At 37.6% G+C, this 20,428-nt stretch overlaps 1 protein-coding gene across 1 annotated transcript; it reads left to right on the plus strand.

Moving 5' to 3' along the window:
• The first annotated feature begins 343 nt into the window (after positions 1–343).
• On the plus strand, positions 344–19,235 carry LOC128014911 (cytosolic phospholipase A2 gamma). Its single transcript, XM_052598616.1, has 14 exons — positions 344–521; positions 1,033–1,058; positions 2,846–2,957; positions 3,946–4,088; positions 4,171–4,372; positions 4,646–4,751; positions 4,833–4,982; positions 5,217–5,282; positions 5,385–5,426; positions 17,768–17,893; positions 18,038–18,112; positions 18,186–18,340; positions 18,765–18,930; positions 19,006–19,235. The coding sequence occupies exons 2-14, from the start codon at positions 1,033–1,035 to the stop codon at positions 19,167–19,169; spliced, it is 1,533 nt and encodes a 510-aa protein (XP_052454576.1). The 5' UTR covers positions 344–521; the 3' UTR covers positions 19,170–19,235.
• The last annotated feature ends 1,193 nt before the right edge of the window (positions 19,236–20,428 follow it).

Below are 20,428 nucleotides of genomic sequence, written 5' to 3' on the forward strand. Positions count from 1 at the left end.
CTACAGTACAATGGCAAGTGTCCAACACAGTTTTTATGTCACCTTCTCTTAAGACAAATGCTGAAATATATTCATTTAATTCCAAAATAAACTCTGTGACATTAGTTGCAGTATACAATCTTAAATATTGTATATTATATTAGAATATGTAATATATAATATTTATTATCAATTAAATGTAAAACATAATAATTTGTTAAGCAATTAAATATTATAATATTTGAAATATTAAATTATTATTACATCAATATTAAATTATAAATATATAAACTTTATTATAAAATTTACAATGGTTTACCATGTTTTCACATTAAGCTTTTTTACTCCACCATCTCCTCCCAGTTACAAAGAAATTACATGGAAGAACTTGTTTTTTGGTCTGAAGCCCAATCCACGTTCATCTCCACCCTTCATGATAAAATCTAGAGTCCTATAAAAGAACATCTTCTGCCTGATCCGAGAGAAAACAGCTGCTGTTTTTATTGGGGAATCGCTGGATTTTACAAGACTACACAAGAACAGTGAGTATATATTTTTAAAGCTTTTATAAAAGGTAATTAAATAAAAAATGTAATTACTCTGTAAATTACCTACTGCAAATAAATATTAAAAAAAATTTTATCATTAGTAATATGCATTGCTAAGAACTTCATTTGGACAAGGCAATTGGACAAGATTTCTCCAATTTAAAATGTTTTGTACTTTCACATTCAAGATTTTCAAACAGTTGTATCAAGGTCCTATCAAAAAAAAAATGCATACATCAATGGAAAGCTTAATTGTTTTAGATGATGTATAAATCAAATTTTTTCTCAACCAAAAAAATGAACCCTTATGGCTAGTTTTGTGGTCCAGGGTCAGTTTGATTGCTTCTATTGTTCTGATTTGTGAATCACTTTAGATAAAACTGTCTGCGAAAATGTCTTCATGTAAATTTCATTCAAAAAAAAAAAAAAAGTTAGCATTATTTGTGGTTTAATAATTTAAATATCAGAAAGGATGGTGTAACTTGACTTTGAACTTGTTTTACAGATGAGTGCATCCAAACTCCAGGAAAGGTCTGTAATCCTGCTCAGATTCCAGCATTATACAGTTGCAATCAAAATTATTGACCAGCAAGAAGTTTTGCTGGCAATAACAACATTTTATAAAAATTTTACACAATATGTAAGTTTTCGCCTCTAGAGGGCGTGTATACAAAACAAAGGCATAGTTTGGCCCTGACCCAAATGGCACCATAAACCCTTTCGGTCTTCCTCTGAGTCCGCACTTTTGTGACATAATGTCTCTTTGACTGTCAGGTAAAGTGCAGGCTCAGCAGAAGTTTGGATCGAGGTCGCATAAAACCAACAAAGGAGGCGCTCTTAGACACCCTATGGTCTCGTGGACTTAGGAGACACATGCGTGTGGTGGCCATTGTAGTCCTTAAGACCACAAGTGCACATGAAGTGTTTCATTTGGGACAGGGCCTTTGATAACGCCGTGACTGAGAGTGGAATTATTATGCAATAGTCGACCGCTTCCAGTCCTTGTGCAGTGCTGTTTTATCATACTCAATAGATTTGAAAATTCTGTTGCAATGCGATTCTGTGTGGTTGTCACCAGTTCAACAGAATGCATAACATATAAAAGCGTCTTTGGTGTTTCCATGTTTTCTACTAACTTCAACCAAACAGGAAATCAAGGGTGTGTGACATCAATGGCAGACGACACAATGACACTATGGACACGGTCCATGTCACTAGTTAAAATTGTTTATTTCTCTGGTTTTAAACATTAATTGAAACATTTGGTATAATGTAAGTACACAAGTCAGCAAAATATATAGCATTGTTCTAGTGGTTTTTGGATATTTTAATAAAAATATCTTGCATACTGTTCCTTTAACAGATTTTAGTAATTCTTAGAACATAAAGTTGATGAAAAATCAAAACTTGACACTTTATATTGTCAAGTCACCTTTATTTATATAGCGCTTTAAACAAAAAAGATTGTGTCAAAGCAACTGAGAAACATTAATTATGTACCAAAGCGGTTGCACTTTATTTTACAGTACGTGTACTAACATGTACTTATAGTGTACTTACAGTGTATTTATCTAAGAAAGTTCTGGTAATACAAGGTAAATACATGGGGTAGGGTTAGGTTTTGGGGTAGGTTCAGGGTTAGTACCTAGTTATTACATAGTTATTGTAATTACTATAATAAGTACATAGTATGTACATGAGGAACAGGACTATAAAATAAAGTGCTACCAAAGAAAGGAATGTCCCTAATACCTGTGTACTTACATAGTAACTATATGTGTAGGCTACATAGTATGTAACCCCAGTTTAAGTACATATTGCTACATAGTATCTACAACGCTAATGTTTTGCCCCGTTTATCATCAGCCCAACAGCTAATGTTACTGTAATTCAGTTATGTTATAGAGCTTCCAAAGGCTTATTTTTCTTCTAAGACTATTTTGTACCATACTGTACAATAAACAACTTAAAAAGAGCCATTTAGAATAGGGGTTGAATAATTATGAGATAGATATTACCAAATATATCTTATACTGTAGCTCAAAACATGACATTATATGTTGACATTATAACTTGTAATTTGCTTCTAGACTGTTTTCTGATGCAATAAAAATAAATGTATCTTTAGAAAAGCGTAAATCTATAAATTATTATATTCACCAGGGGTTGAACAATTTAACAATAAACACAGTTAATGTCTATTACAAACTGGATCGTTCTGCGATCTCATCATAATTAACATCTGAGTTAATTGTTTGCAAATCTAAAATAAATAAAAATGTATGAAATATCAGTATGCCTGTATGTCTCCATTGCAGTGTTGAGGTGAGAATTGCACACTCTCTGCATAAAAAGGAGGAAGAGTTTGTGTTCGAAAGGAGAAACACTGTTTTTCAAAGCCTGCAGAAACTCGAGATAAACTGCAGTAAGGTAAGTAATGTAGTTTGCATGAAGTAGTAATGAAGTAAGATATTAGATAAAGTGAAATTCAGATAACACCTTATTGATTATGTATATTTTGTACAGGCAAGCACATGAACCCAGAATATAAACAATGTCCAAAGTTACATATTAAATGTTTTCCCATAGAAAACCATTATAAGGAAAACATTGAGCCATTAAGCAGATTATGTTCATATTCTTGCCTCTTCTGTTTGTCTATATAAACGATGCATCATTGATATAGTGATTACTAAATTTGATCTTTTAATATTACAGTTTGAACTATATTAAGGCACAACATTTACAACATTTGTTGCACAATTTACACAGTACGAATTAATGTGAGATTGGTGTAAAAAGTCCACACATTGCAATTAAATAAGCACGCATTTGGATGGGCAATGATGCAACACGATAATGTCATTATTTTTACGCCCGCTAGAGGGCGCTTAACTTTTAAACCGTAAATATATTTTGTAATAAGCGTTGTACAAGTTACTACCAAACTGTTTTATAGATATCTGTTAATTGCTTGGCTCTTTTCAAATTAGACACAATAGGACTATATGTAAACTCTAATGCCATTTTTGCATTTTATTTGACACAGGACTAAGACTAAATTAAAAATAGCTGACAAAAATTAACACTAATCCGTTATAATTGTAACATTTAATATTATTTTAATGGGCAAGAAATTGGGCTTCATACAGCACATAGTTTTAGGTAGATTTTCCATCCTTCAGAAAATTTTAATTATAATTACATTTATTTCAAGACAAAGCCGTGTTTTGTTCAGTAAACCACTGTTTAATAAAAATAGAGGCAGTTGTATAGTTTTTGCATACCAAACTGTCTGTGTACCATTAAACCTCTAATATCTTACTGTCTGTTCTTTCTTGAAATGACCAACAATGATGAATGATGTTGTTGCTGATGAACATCAACTGTTTCCCAAGTGAAACTGTGTGCATTTCAGGATGCGGTGCCAAACATTGCATTACTGGGTTCTGGAGGAGGACAAAGAGCCATGGTGGGTTTGCTGGGATCCCTGGTTCAGCTTGATAAAGCGGGTCTTCTGGACTGCATCCTTTATCTGAGCGGAGTCTCTGGATCCACCTGGTACAAACCCTGAGAAACCACAAACACAGAGATTGAATTGGGTTGAATGTTAAAACTGAGAGCAATATGTTCTTCTCTGAAGGTGCATGGCCTCCTTATACCAAGAACCAGACTGGTCCACTAAACTAGAGACCGTGAAGGACAAAATCATCAAGAGACTCAGCGGTCCAGGAGTCGGCTGGGGAGACACATTGGCCAAACTGAAGAAATATTACTATGGGAAAGACATCTTCAGCTTGACTGACGTCTGGGCAGTGATGGTCGTCACAGAATTTGTGAAAGAGGTCTGTATTTATTCATAACTATTCACCATCCTCTGCTATAGCAAACATACATGCAACAAGGTCCAAAGTCTGAAACCACATTGAAATCTGAGATTTAAAGGCTAATCTGAATTGAACTGAACTGAACACAAGCATAGCTGAATAGGTGATTAATTTGTATTCATACTCTTTGCAGAATCTTACTTGCTGTAAAAATGAAGATTTGCAGGTTCTTATGGACTCCATTCTTTAAGTTTTTCTGAGATGATGTTACATATATTATATTCTCTTCAGATTGATGAATGCAAACTCTCAGAGCAGTGGGTCCAGCACAATAAAGTACCATTTCCCATCTACACAATGATCGACATGCAATCCCAAGAATGCGAGAATGTGAAAGGTCTGTGTTGGTGTCTGAAAAAATTTAAGTGAGTTTTTGTGCTCGTGTCAGCTGTTTTATGGTGGTGTCTTCTGTCTGCAGGCATAGAAGACCCCTGGTTTGAGATCAGTCCACTTGAAGCTGGTTATTCTCTCACTGGAGCGTTTGTTGAAACATCCAGCTTCGGCAGCCAGTTTGACAGAGGCTCAAAGACAAAACCTCAGGATGAAATGGACATGCTGTACCTGCAAGGTAACAAAGCCTGTCACAGGAGAGTTTACTAATATTTGCAACATTACAGTTCATTTTATCAGCACAGTGAGATACGGATTTACAGAGTTATTTTAAGAAAAATAAAAAAAAAATATTTAAGGGTTCAAATGACATGTTGATGCATTAGACTGTTATACTGCATATTTTGTTTTAAAATCATGTTTTTAATTCATTTATTGTGAACACTTTTATACATTAATGTATTTTCTGCAGCTCTGTGTGGCAGCGCTTTAGGTGATAAAGACAAAACTAAGGAATACCTCCTGCAAAAAATAACGGGTAAAGCTGCATTTGAAGATTAACTTCTGCCTAAAATAGTCAGTCATTTCATTTCATGTTAGCCCTGATTATATTTGACTTTTCCCCCATATTTCTTTCAAGAACGACCTCCTGAAGAGCTGGGAAACCAGGAAACAAGGAAAGGTAAAGTATGTCTGCATTTATTTATGGATAAGTTTTATCTTTTGATTCTACTGTTCTGTTTGAGCTTCCTGCTGCCAAATGAAAGGTCAAACTCTACAAATCTGAAAAATAAAAGATAAGATATAAAAATGATAATTCTTTAATCTGGTAATAAGTACTGTTAATAATCAGAGATGTGAAGTAACAGATTTCATGTAATCTGGATTATGTAATAAGATTGAAAATGTACAGTATTGTTCAAAATAATAGCAGTACAATGTGACTAACCAGAATAATCAAGGTTTTTCGTATATTTTTTTATTGCTACGTGGCAAACAAGTTACCAGTAGGTTCAGTAGATTGTCAGAAAACAAATGAGACCCAGCATTCATGATATGCACGCTCTTAAGGCTGTGCAATTGGGCAATTAGTTGAATTAGTTGAAAGGGGTGTGTTCAAAAAAATAGCAGTGTGGCATTCAATCACTGAGGTCATCAATTTTGTGAAGAAACAGGTGTGAATCAGGTGGCCCCTATTTAAGGATGAAGCCAACACTTGTTGAACATGCATTTGAAAGCTGAGGAAAATGGGTCGTTCAAGACATTGTTCAGAAGAACAGCGTACTTTAATTAAAAAGTTGATTAGAGAGGGGAAAACCTATACAGAGGTGCAAAAAATGATAGGCTGTTCAGCTAAAATGATCTCCAATGCCTTAAAATGGAGAGCAAAACCAGAGAGACGTGGAAGAAAACGGAAGACAACCATCAAAATGGATAGAAGAATAACCAGAATGGCAAAGGCTCAGCCAATGATCACCTCCAGGATGATCAAAGACAGTCTGGAGTTACCTGTAAGTACTGTGACAGTTAGAAGACGTCTGTGTGAAGCTAATCTATTTTCAAGAATCCCCCGCAAAGTCCCTCTGTTAAAAAAAAGGCATGTGCAGAAGAGGTTACAATTTGCCAAAGAACACATCAACTGGCCTAAAGAGAAATGGAGGAACATTTTGTGGACTGATGAGAGTAAAATTGTTCTTTTTGGGTCCAAGGGCCACAGGCAGTTTGTGAGACGACCCCCAAACTCTGAATTCAAGCCACAGTACACAGTGAAGACAGTGAAGCATGGAGGTGCAAGCATCATGATATGGGCATGTTTCTCCTACTATGGTGTTGGGCCTATTTATCGCATACCAGGGATCATGGATCAGTTTGCATATGTTAAAATACTTGAAGAGGTCATGTTGCCCTATGCTGAAGAGGACATGCCCTTGAAATGGTTGTTTCAACAAGACAATGACCCAAAACACACTAGTAAACGGGCAAAGTCTTGGTTCCAAACCAACAAAATTAATGTTATGGAGTGGCCAGCCCAATCTCCAGACCTTAATCCAATTGAGAATTTGTGGGGTGATATCAAAAATGCTGTTTCTGAAGCAAAACCAAGAAATGTGAATGAATTGTGGAATGTTGTTAAAGAATCATGGAGTGGAATAACAGCTGAGAGGTGCCACAAGTTGGTTGACTCCATGCCACACAGATGTCAAGCAGTTTTAAAAAACTGTGGTCATACAACTAAATATTAGTTTAGTGATTCACAGGATTGCTAAATCCCAGAAAAAAAAAAATGTTTGTACAAAATAGTTTTGAGTTTGTACAGTCAAAGGTAGACACTGCTATTTTTTTGAACACACCCCTTTCAACTAATTGCCCAATTGCACAGCCTTAAGAGCGTGCATATCATGAATGCTGGGTCTTGTTTGTTTTCTGACAATCTACTGAACCTACTGGTAACTTGTTTGCCACGTAGCAATAAAAAATATACTAAAAACCTTGATTATTCTGGTTAGTCACATTGTACTGCTATTATTTTGAACAATACTGTATTATATTACATATTACCTTTTAAAATATTCATAGTCAGACAACAGGTAGATTAAATATGATTCACACAATAGCAATAAAATTGTATAATTTATTGATTCTCCCTAATTCCTCTTTCATCTTTTAAATGTTCCTTTTTCTAAAACAGCCTACTGCTTGTGTAGCTACATTCAGAAAGACTTTCGTTTTGTGGACGATCACAGAGACCAGTCATTAGTCAGTAAAAAAAAAAATATATATATTTTTCAGGATTAAGAAGTGTTTCAACATTGCATTAACTACTGATGAACACATACATTTGTATTTGAATTATAGCTCAGTAGGTTTTTTAACCATTTATTTCTGTCTTTTGAAGGCTTTTGTCTTCAAACACATTAAAATCCACAAATTCACAAACTCTGTTGTCATCTGAAACTCAGCTTTCACCTAATATATACTGAACAAAATTATAAATGCAACACTTTTGTTTTTGCCCCCATTGTTCTATGTACAAAAAAGGCCTAGTTCTCTCAAATATTGTTCACAAATCTGTCTAAATCTGTGTTGGTGAGCACCTCTCCTTTGACGAGATGATCCATCCACCTCACAAGTGTGGCATATCAAGATGCTGATTAGACAGCATGATTATTGCACAGGTGTGTTTTAGGCTAGCCACAATAGAAGGCCACTCTAAAATCTCCAGTTTTATCATACAGCACAATGCCACAGATGTCGCAAGTTTTGAGGGAGCATGCAATTGGCATGCTGACTACAGGAATGTCTCCAAAACGTGTTTCAGAGAATTTGGAAGTACATCCAACTGGCCTCATAACTGCAGACCACGTGTAACCACACCAGCCCAGGGCCTCCACATCCAGCATCTTCACCTCCAAGATCGTCTGAGACAAGCCACCCAGACAGCTGCTGCAACAATCGGTTTGCATAACCAAAGAATTTCTGCACAAACTGTCAGAAACAGTCTCAGATGCATGCTAGTCGTCCTCATCAGGGTCTCGACCAGACTGCAGTTCGTCAACATAACAGACTTGAGTGAGCAAATGCTCACATTCAATGTCATCTGGCACTTTGGAGAGGTGTTCTCTTTACTCTTTACTGTACAGGGCAGATGGCAGACAGCGTGTATGATGTGCTGTGGGTGAGCAGTTTGCCGTTATGGTATGGGCAGGTGCATGTTATGGACAACGAACACAGGTGCATTTTATTCATTTTATTTTGAATGCACAGAGATACCGTGATGAGATCCTGAGGCTCATTGTTGTGCCATTCATCCACGACCATCCCATAATGTTGCAGCATGATAATACACGGCCCCATGTTGCAAGGATCTGTACACAATTCCTGGAAGCTGAAAACATCCCAGTTTTTGCATGGCCAGTATGCTCACCGGACATGTCACCTATTGTCACTCTCTGGATCAGCGTATACGACAGCGTGTTCCAGTTCCTGCCAATATCCAGCAACTTCACACAATCATTGAAGAGGAGTGGACCAACATCCCACAGACCACAATCAACAACCTGATCAACTCTATGTGAAGGAGATGTGTTGCATTGCGTGAGGAAAATGGTGGTCACACCAGATACACCCCCAATACAGTAAAACTGCACATTTAAGAGTGACATCTTATTGTGGCCAGCCTAAGGCACACCTGTGCAATAATCATGCTGTCTAATCAGCATCTTGATATGCCACACCTGTGAGGTGGATGGATTATCTCAGCAAAGGAGAAGTGCTCACTAACACAGATTTAGACAGATTTGTGTGCAATATTTGATAGAAATCTGCCTTTTGTGTTCATAGAAAAAGTTTGGGATCTTTAAGTTCAGCTTATGAAAAATAGGGGCAAAAATGCTGCGTTCATAATTTTGTTCAGTATATTTACTTGAAGCACACCTCAGTTTTTAAAATAAATCATTTTTGTAATTATGTATGACATTTGCATGTTCACTGTTCTCTGACATTGGTTGTGGACACATGACATGCAGGTAAACAAATAATTTATTTTGATTGATTTTAAAATGATTGACTTTTATGTAACTTTTTTGTGATTTTTTTTGGGAAACCTTGGCGTAATGTAATGTTGTTAATAGCAATGAATGCAATATATTTTCTTAATATTTGTATTTTTATGTCAAAATGGTACACTATTATATTTAAATCAATGTCATCGGTCAAAAGATCAAAAGTAATCTAATCTAAATCTGTATTGTAATTGATTACAATACTGACTACAATTTGTGTCATAATTTGGAATCAGTAAGAGGCTAAAATTAATCCGCCCAGCTCTGTTAATAATCCATAATTTATTCCATATCACTTGATATAAACATATACTGTGGTAACACTTCACAATTTAGTTCCATTTTCAAATGAAAAATACTTGTAAATCTTTTATTAATTGTAAACCACGTTAATTTAACTAATTACTAATACATTATTAAAATCAAAGATGTATCTGTTATAGGGGTGACCACGAATAGTCGACGAATCGATGCTTTGATTCGAGGAGCCTGATTCGACTACCAATCCAACAGTCGAATATTTGTATTGACTATATGTGGGGTGGTGTTAGCGCAGTGGATAAGACACACGTCTGTGGTGTGGGAGACCCGGGTTCGAATCCACTGTGAGACACCAATGTGTCCCTGAGCAAGACACTTAACCCCTAGTTGCTCCAGAGGCGTGCGACCTCTGACATATATAGCAATTGTAAGTCGCTTTGGATAAAAGCGTCAGCTAAATGAATAAATGTAAATGTAAATATGGGGGAGCTCAAATGTCTGATTTCACATAGAACTACTGGTTTTCTCCCAGGAAGTTATTATACAGCCTATTATGATAAAACTGTAAGAATCTGAAAAGAAAATAGCTTCAAATTAATACTTTAAAGTTCGTGAATAAATCCAACCACACCTATTGTCACGTGAACCAGTTATGCTCTGTGATTGGGCATACGTCAGAGCTTACGTATGCGTGACAGACAGACAGGAAGATAACACAAGAGAGATTCTCGTGTATGCGGTTGCTTCATGCTGAATAAAGCGAGTTAAAGACGATCTACTGTCTCCTCATATATCTATATATATTACACGAAGATAGATACACTACACATGGTGTCAGAAGTGAACCGACACAGCACGCTGACTGAAGGAAGTAGTTTGACAGGAGAAAACCGGACAGGATGGCAAAGTTTTCGGCGCCGGAGCAGCTTAACTTCGCTAAACCGGAGGATTGGCCCGATTGGAAACAACACTTCTCCCGGTATCGAATAGCAACGAAGCTTAACAAAGAGCCAGCCGATGTTCAGGTCAGCGCACTGATTTATTCTATGGGCCCGGAGGCAGAGCAAGTGTACAAATCATTCGCCTCGCCGGATGACGACGAGGGAGAGGAGGAGGATTTTGACCAAGTGCTGAAGCTGTTTGACGCGCACTTCGTGCCAAAAAGAAATGTGATTTTTGAGAGAGCACGTTTTCATTCGCGGACACAAGAGGCGGGTGAGTCCGTTGAACAGTATATAAGGCACTTGTATGAACTCGCAGCCCACTGTGACTTTCATGAAAAGGAGGAGGAAATAAGAGATAGACTTGTTATAGGGATTAAAGACAAAGATCTTTCATTGAAGCTACAAATGACAAGTGACCTTACTCTGAAGAAAGCAGTTGACATGGCCAGGCATTCTGAGTTAGTGAAGCAACAGAACAGCGAGGCTGGTGCATCAGGGCACGTTGATGAAGTGAAATCAAAAGTTTAAAAAAATAAGTGGAAAAAAACACAATATGAGGCAGCAGGAGGACGAAAAGAAAATGAAAAGAAAAACTGTGGTAGATGTGGGCGCAGACATGCAAGAGACAAATGTCCAGCTAAAGAATGTAACAAATGCCACAAAATTGGTCACTTTGCAAACAAATGCAAAACCAGAATGATACAAGAAGTGACTGAAGAAGTAGACAGCTTATTCTTAGGATCAATAAATGAGACTATGACCAAGAATGAGGCTACAGTGGATGAAGTCATCACAGATACAGAGCCACCATGTCGTACAACACTAGTGATATGCCATACTCCAGTCAGCTTCAAGATTGATTCTGGTGCTGACACGACAATAATAAAATGAGGCTACATATAGCAGCCTCCGTGTCAAGCCGAAACTTAGTCCAGTCACCTCTAAACTGGAAAGTCCAGGAGGAAAAGTGGTCCATTTGGGGCAATTCCTAGCTAAGACGCAAGAGACAAAAGGAAGCAAAAAAAAAGACTGTTACTTTAGAGTAATAGTGGCAAAGTCTACTTGTGATAATTTACTGAGTAGATCTGTCGGTGTTCGTCTGGGTCTAATACAACACATTGAAGAAGTCAGTGTGTTTGGGGAATTAGGACAGCTTAAGGGAGACCCCATAAAAATAGTCCTAAAAGAAAATGCTAAGCCATACAGCGTCGTAGCCCCTCGCCGCATACCCATTCCGCTGCTACCTAAAGTAGAGGAGGAGCTTAAGCGAATGGAGGAAAATGGCATAATAGAGCGCGTGACAGAGCCTACAGAATGGGTAGCGCCTATGGTGCCGGTGATAAAGCCAAACGGTAAAGTAAGAATTTGTGTAGGTCTCACTAAACTAAACGAGAACGTGAAAAGAGAAAAATTCATCTTGCCGACCACAGACAGCATCTTACACAAACTGGCTGGAAGTAAGGTGTACACAACTCTGGATGCTGCCAGTGGATTTTGGCAAATGGCTCTGGATGAAGAAAGCTCAAAATTAACAACCTTTATAACACCAAATGGTCGATACTGTTTTAAACGGCTCCCATTCGGGATAACATCAGCACCAGAAATATTCCAAAGGAGGATGCAAGAACTACTGCATGATCACGAGGGCACAGTCGTTTATATGGATGATATTCTTGTGTTCGGAGCTACTCTGGAAGAGCACAACAGCCGCCTGAAAAAGGTGATGGAGACAATCCGTGCATCTGGTTTAAAACTTAACCGCTAAAAGTGTAAGTTCAGGCAGGCTTCCATTCACTTCTTGGGCCAGGTCATCAGTCAAGAGGGCGTAACTCCAAGCCCAGAAAGAGTGTCCGCCATCACCGCTCTGGAGACACCTACAAATGTGAGTGAGTTAAAAAGAGTACTTGGTATGGTGAATTATGTCGGCAGATACATACCCAACTTGTCACAAATCCTTCATCCCCTTAACGAGCTGTTAAAGAATGCAGTAGCATGGGTGTGGGACTCGCAGCAAGAAGCAGCCTTTCAGAAAGTAAAATCGCTGATATCCTCTGCACCCGTTCTTCAGTACTTTGATCCAAAACTGCCCACCGTAGTAGGTGCTGACGCATCCAGTTATGGATTAGGAGGGGTGCTGATGCAAAATCATGGAGGCACACTTAAACCGGTAGCCTACTGCTCTCGTACACTAAATGAAGCGGAAAAGAAGTACGCACAAATAGAAAAGGAGTGTCTTGCTAGTGTATGGGCCTCAGAAAAGTTCTATCTATATCTGTGTGGTCTGGAAAGCTACAAACTACTAACGGACCATAAACCACTGGTGACACTCATCAACCACAGAGACCTAGACAAAACTCCACTAAGGTGTCAGCGACTTCTGATCCGCCTAATGAAGTTTAACCCAGTTGCTGAGTACATCCCAGGAAAAAACCTGATAGTACCTGATGTGCTGTCAAGGCACCCAGAGTCAAAAGTGGACGACACAAAACTGAGTGAGGACATCCAGGCATATGTGGACTCCATCGCAGAGCTGGAAAGGCCTAAAACAGTGCTGGAGCGCATAAAAGCAGAGACAGAGAAGGATGAAACCCTGCAGAAAGTCGGACAATACATTAAGTCTGGCTGGCCGCGATACAGAAAGGATGTTGTGAGGCCTGCTCAAGACTATTTTATGGAGAGAAGTAGTCTCAGTGAACATAATGGACTGGTAAAGAGGGGAAACCAAATAGTAATCCCACAAATAATGAGAACTGAGATGCTGGAGAGAATCCACCATGGGCATCAAGGCCTAAACAAATCCAGGGAGAGATACAATGATGCCATCTGGTGGCCAAAGATAAGCCATGCAGTAAAGGAGAAAGTGTCCTCATGCCCACACTGCAATGAGCACAAACCAAGCCAAAGCCGGGAACCACTCATTACAACGCCTTGGCCGAAACTCCCGTGGCAAAAACTAGCTGCAGATCTTTGTGAGTTTAAAGGAAAGCACTTCCTGGTTGTTATTGACTATTATTCAAGATGGCTTGAAGTATTAAGTCTCACCCAGACCACGAGTGAAGCAGTTATAAGTAAGCTGATGAGCATATTTATACGGTTCGGGATACCTGAAGAGCTGATTACGGATAACGGCCCACAGTTCACCTCATGGCAGTTCCAGGACTTCACATCTAAGTATGACATCCAGCATACTACATCAAGCCCATATTATCCCCAAGCTAATGGGATGGCGGAGCGAGCTGTCAGGACCGCTAAAAGCATCCTTAGGCAACAAGACCCCCAGCTAGCTCTCCTGATCTACAGGGACACCGCTACGGAGCCGACAAAAGAAAGCCCAGCCAGACTCCGCATGGGAAGGAGACTGCGAACCACAGTCCCCAAGCTCCACCATCAGTTGAGACCGTCATGGCCAAATCTGTCTACAGTCAGGCAGACAGATGCCAAAGCTAAGCAGGCCTACGAATACACCTATAACAGGAGATACTCAGCTAAGCAGCTTCCCGCCTTAGGGGTCGGAGACAGGGTGCGACTGAAAACAGACTCAGAAAAGACATGGAGAGGCACCGGGGTGATTCAGGCTTCGTGTTCCACTCCCCGTTCGTTTGTGGTGAAAACGCCACAAGGAGACACCATCAGACGAAACCGGAGGCACCTGCAGATTGTCAACCAAGAAAGGAACGACTCTCCAACACAATCACCAAAAGTCTCCAACCCGCCGGGCAGCATAACATCAGCTACCTGTCCAACTCAAAATAATTCAGAGACTGGTAGCATAACATCGTCACCCAGAGTTTTGAGAACACTCTCTGGACGTGTTGTGAAACCTGCCGTGAAGTTAACTTACTAGTCAGAAGAAATGAGTTAACTAGTGATGTTCACAAATGAGTACAGACCACTTATGTTGAAGGACAAAAGGGAAGGTCTGAGAAGAATGTTTGTTTATATTTGCTTGTTCAGATGTATTTTGTTAATGTCTACTTAAACAGCAAGTTAAATAATATTGATAAATAGAATAAGAGTTCTTTTGTTTATTTAATACATTTTTGGAAAAAAGAGAATATGGAAAATATTGTGTTTTATACCGAAAAGTAATTTCAGGGTATGTTTCTGAGAAACAGTTGTTTTGTTTAATACTGTATGAATCCTTAGACTAAAAGGGGGAGATGTCACGTGAACCAGTTATGCTCTGTGATTGGGCATACGTCAGAGCTTACGTATGCGTGACAGACAGACAGGAAGATAACACAAGAGAGATTCTCGTGTATGCGGTTGCTTCATGCTGAATAAAGCGAGTTAAAGACGATCTACTGTCTCCTCATATATTTATATATATTACACGAAGATAGATACACTTCACACCTATAGATTTATGTTACACTTTCCATAATCCGTGACCGAAAGAGGAGCATCTTGGAGGCGGGGATTTAAACTTTACCAAGACTCAAACTGACACAGGCAGAGAATGGATTTTTTCGAACATGTAGGGTACAAGTGATTTCAAAACATTTCAGCCGGTCTATATGTATATCGTGGATATATTATTTACCTGATATAAGATGAATTTGGTTTTGAGTCAAGTGCTTAATTGTAGTACTATGGTGATATCTCTTCGGTGCACAGCATGAGCAGAATACAACTACAATGCAGAATATTAATAACTATGACTGGGACTGTTATATACATACTATTATAATGAGAAGACCAGTATACTAAAACGCTGTGAATTTGAGTTTAGCTGCCGTGTTTCTGCACATTGTTTCGTAAAGAACGCGTCCACAAAAGGAGTTCGCATTCAGAGCCCCGCATATGTTCATGTGCATTCGGTCTCTTTTTGCAAATAGCCTATAAGTCTTAATATTAATGTTATGCTGTATAAATAATGAAGCGTATTCTATATGAAAATATGAGTTGAATCCCATTGATTTAAAACTTGCTATCAAATGCGTCACTCTACTAGTCATCTTCAGCGTGCGCAGCTCAAAACAGAAATGCAGAACATGAACTGCTAACGTTTTAAGCTAACGTTATAATAAGAGCACTATTGTAAAAAAACGTATAAAATAAAACTGTTATGGTTTCGCCGATGTTAAGCGTTAGCTATCTGTTCATCAAAACATAAAACTTAATTTACCCTGTTTATATCTGCAAGGTATTCTTTACACATTTTCTCTGTATGTTAACATCAGTAATTATGTTAGTCGAATGTCTGACTTGACTCTTGTTAATGTATTTTGTCCCGTTCCCAAACATATGATTCAACTATCAGTCGAATATCGGCAAGATTAGAAAAATCTGCTTCAACTAGGAAAATCCTTAGTTGGGGACACCCCTAATCTGTTAACATTATTTAATGGACCTGAGCAAATAATGAACTGTTGTATTTTTACTAAGATTATTAACTAATTAAATACTTTAACAAATGTATTGTTCATGCATCTTATTGTAAAGTGTAACTGAATAGATCATGACAATGTCATCGAATTCATTTTAGCTTCAAATCAAAGCATCTTAAATGGCTTTAGCACAATGTTGTGTGTACAGGTGCTGGTCATATAATTAAAATATAATCAAAAAGTTCATTAATTTCACTAATTGCATTCAAAAAGTATATTATATTAATTCATTACACCTAACTAATATATTTCAAATGTTTATTTCTTTTCATTTTGATGATTATATCTGACAACTAAGGAAAATCCCAAATTTAGTATCTCAGAAAATTAGAATATTGTGAAAAGGTTCAATATTGAAGACACCTGGTGCCACACTCTAATCAGCTAATTAACTCAAAACAACTGCAAAGGCCTTTAAATGGTCTCTCAGTCTAGTTCTGTAGGCTACACAATCATGGGGAAGAATGCTGACCTGACAGTTGTCCAAAAGATGACCATTGACACCTTGCACAAGGAGAGCAAGACACAAAAGGTCATTGCAAAAGAGAATGGCTGTTTATAGAGCTCTTGGTCCAAGCACATTACTAGAGAGGCGAAGGGAAGGAAAAGATGTGGTAGAAAAAATGTACAAGCAATAGGGATATCCGCACCCTGGAGAGGATTGTGAAACAAAACCCATTCAAAAATGTGTGGGAGATTCACAAAGAGTGGACTGCAGCTGGAGCCAGTGCTTCAAGAACCACTACACACAGACGTATGTAAGACATGGGTTTCAGCTGTCGCATTCCTTGTGTCAAGACACTCTTGAACAACAGACAGCCTCAGAAGCGTCTCGCTTCAAAAAGGACTGGACTGCGGCTTAGTGGTGCAAAGTTATGTTCTCTGATGAAAGTAAATTTTGCATTTCCTTTGGAAATCAGGGTCCCAGAGTCTGGAGGAAGAGTGGAAAGGTACACTATCCACGTGGCTTGAGATCCAGTGTAAAGTTTCCACAGTCAGTGATGGTTTGTGGTGCCATGTCATCTGCTGGTGTTGGACCACTGTGTTTTGTGAGGTCCAAGGTCAACACAGCCGTATACCAGGAAGTTTTAGAGCACTTCATGCTTCCTGCTGCTAACCAACTTTATGGAGATGCAGATTTCATTTTCCAACAGGACTTGGCACCTGCACACAGTGCCAAAGCTACCAGAACCTGGTTTAAGGGCCATGTTACCCCTGTTCTTAATTGGCCAGCAGACTCGCCTGACCTTAACCCCATAGAAAATCTTTGGGTTATTGTGAAGAAGAAGATGCGATATACCAGACCCAAGAATGCAGAAGAGCTGAAAGCCACTATCAGAGCAACCTGGGCTCTCATAACACCTGAGCAGTGCCACAGACTGATCGACTCCATGCCACGCCGCATTGATGCAGTCATTCAGGCAAAAGGAGCCCCAACTAAGTATTGAGTGCTGTACATGCTCATACTTTTCATTTTTATGCTTTTTAGTTGACCAAGATTTCTAAAAATCCTTTCTTTGTATTGGTCTTAAGTTATATTCTAATTTTCTGAGATACTGGATTTGGGATTTTACTTAGTTGTCAGTTATAATCAGAAAAATTTAAATAAAAATTTGAAATATATCAGTCTGCGTGTATTTAATGAATACAATATACAAGTTTTACTTTCTGAATGGAATTAGTGAAATAAATCAACTTTTTGATAATATTCTAATTATATGACCAGCACCTGTATAGGAGACTAGTTATTTTTTAGTTCATTTTAGACTCCGGTTATCACACTTACTAATTAACACAAACTACAGTTATAGCTTGCCAGATAACAAGAACTCAATAATGTACTGTACAAATGTCTTTCTTTTACAGTGCTCGATGGAGACAAACAGCAGCTGAATCTCAAAGATAAGGAAGCTGCAAAACCCTGTATGGATGAACACACTGAAAAAGCGTGTGATATTATGTGTTATTTCCTCAATGTAGTTACTTTTTTTGGTAGGTTGAACCATCTTAACAATGTATTTGATTTGTATAATGTGTTTCACTTTTGATTTTCTAACTATGTAGGTACTTTAAAGCATAAAACTGTAGAAAACTAGTAAAGCATCAAAAGAGAACCACTATGCATTTGTTTTACAGATGTTTGGAACATTAGCAAAAGCATGTCTGAGTGGATCTGGGGTAGAAAATATGACTTTCTCCACAACCTGAATGGTGAGAACAGACCCATTTGTAAATTTGTAATTCAATGTGAAAAATAAACTGATTTCATGCTGTGATCCTTCAGATGAAACCTTGCCTTCTACTCTTCTGGAAAGTAAGACGAGAGATTATAAAGACGCCGGACTGTTGCTGAACTCACCCTACTTCTCAGTGCTGAGAAAAGAAAGAAACATTGATCTCATCATTTCCCTGGATTTCAGTGATGGTGATCCTTTCATGGTATTATATATGAACATATAATACATACTATAATATAAGTAAAAGATTAGATCACTTATAAACGGTAATTTACTCTCATTTACGTAGTTTCAAAGCTGTATAACTTTCTTTCTTCAGTAGAAAACAATAATAATCGTGCTGATTTTTCCTCATGACATTCATCGTGACTACCAGATGTCACACTAACCTTACAAAACATTGACAGATAATTACAAATACTGTGTAGAATTTTATTAATAAGAAAAAAAAAGAAAAGAAAGAAAACCATTAAAACAAGTGATTTCATTTAAAAAAATATTTAGCAATAATACCTGGAGAGAGCATTTCCATTAATCTCAGACTTATGATTTCAGTGAATATGAACTTCAATTTCAACTCAAATGTTTGTCAAATGAAGTGTTACTGTTAAACTTTACCACTGCAGACAGTGAGAGAAGCTGCTGAGATGTGCAAGAAACGAAACATCCCTTTCCCTGAAGTCAACATTCCCAGTGAAGACCTGAAGAACCCAGAGGACTTTTATGTGTTCAAAGGCACAAACACTCCAACCGTGATTCACATCCCTCTGTTTAATGTGGTCAACTGTGGAGGCAAGTTTAGACAAAAAAAAAAAAAAAAAGAAATATCAATTATGTTCTCATTTAAGTGTTTTACTCTTTCCTCAGATACAATTGAGGTGTGGAGGAACAATTATACCACCTTACAAGGTCCTTACAAGGCTAAGATGATCACTGCTCTTATGGAGGTTGCTGGAAAAAACATCTCAAACAACAGAGAGAAACTGCTGGAGCAGATAGGTGCAGCTGTTGGGCAGAAAGGACACAACTAATGAGTTCAATAATAAGTCCTTACTGATTGATTTAATGTGTGTGTGTGTGTGTGTGTGTGTGTGTGTGTGTGTGTGTGTAAGTAAAACCCATACCCTTTGTCACTTCACGTTGACACATCTTTTAAATGAAACAAAATAAATGAAATATTTCTTACAATATCAAGGAGAACAAAACAACTAACTAATGGTCTGTTTATTTTTTCTAAAAAAAGTATATTTCTCATCAATTTAGAGCTTTTCAGTCATGTTTGCATTTATTCCAAACTAATAACTATAAGAAATGTCATATTCCATGCATATTTGTCATTTAGCTGTTCTTTTCAGTAGTCAAATTATTTGTGGATCATCAGTCATTAAAACTTAGTATACACTGTAAGTGTCATGTAATTTTATTTAACCAAACTGATTTCTCCCTAATAGGTTAGAAGAAAGTGTTTTCAAGTCTGAATATGACGTGACTAATTGTCTAATTGAACTTTTTACTTACCTTTTAACTAAGCTTCTCATTAACACCATAATTTGTTTATTCAGACAAAAGGGAGGATGCAGTGCATGGAAATAAGTTTGATGTGTTAAAACACATTTTGGCAAGTTTCGGTCTGTTCCTTAATGCTTGACATTCAATAAGCAATACAAATAGATGATCAATGATAATCAAATCAACCATAGCCTACTACAGACATGATTACAACTATGTGTGCTTCTGTTTCAATTAATTAATAAACTTTTCTCTAAAAAATAAAGTTTTGTCTTGGTCATTTGATTTCAAACAGCACAAATGCTCATTATTGTAAAATATGTGAATGTGGAAAAATCTCATTCTCAAAGTTGTTCACCTCTTGATTAAATTTCATATTTGAAATCACCAATTAAATCTAATAAATCTAGTAAATTTAGTTTCTCATGCTCATAAAGCTTAAAAAAGATAAAATAATTAAAGAAAGAAAGAAAGAAAGAAAAGCAAATGAGCATGTGCAGGCCTAAGTGTGCGACTTTAGCGATGATCGATTGGCTCTTTTATATAAAAGTAGTGTGACCTGATGTCCCGTTTTTCCCAGACAGTGCCTTATTTCAGCTCCAAGTCCTCTTTAAGTGACTTATTTTTTTTTAAAAAAGTATTTTGTCTTGTTTTCCAAATTTCTGTATGACTGGATGATCTGAGCAAGTAGAAGAAGTGTTTTGAGAAGACTCTCTCTGGGACCGATGTTGCAACAATAGGTGCTTGACACTTTTTGCTTCCATCAGAAGGAATTCATTCT

The sequence above is a fragment of the Carassius gibelio genome, chromosome A5 (genome assembly GCF_023724105.1).
Source record: "Carassius gibelio isolate Cgi1373 ecotype wild population from Czech Republic chromosome A5, carGib1.2-hapl.c, whole genome shotgun sequence".
NCBI lineage: Eukaryota > Metazoa > Chordata > Actinopteri > Cypriniformes > Cyprinidae > Carassius > Carassius gibelio.

Excerpts from the sequence above, each read along its gene's own strand:
- LOC128014911 (XM_052598616.1), top strand. The coding sequence starts at position 1,033 with ATGAGTGCATCCAAACTCCAGGAAAG. Across the intron at positions 2,958-3,945 it reads TCGAGATAAACTGCAGTAAG|GATGCGGTGCCAAACATTGC; the intron begins GTAAGTAATGTA and ends TGTGCATTTCAG. Across the intron at positions 5,427-17,767 it reads AAACCAGGAAACAAGGAAAG|TGCTCGATGGAGACAAACAG; the intron begins GTAAAGTATGTC and ends TTTCTTTTACAG.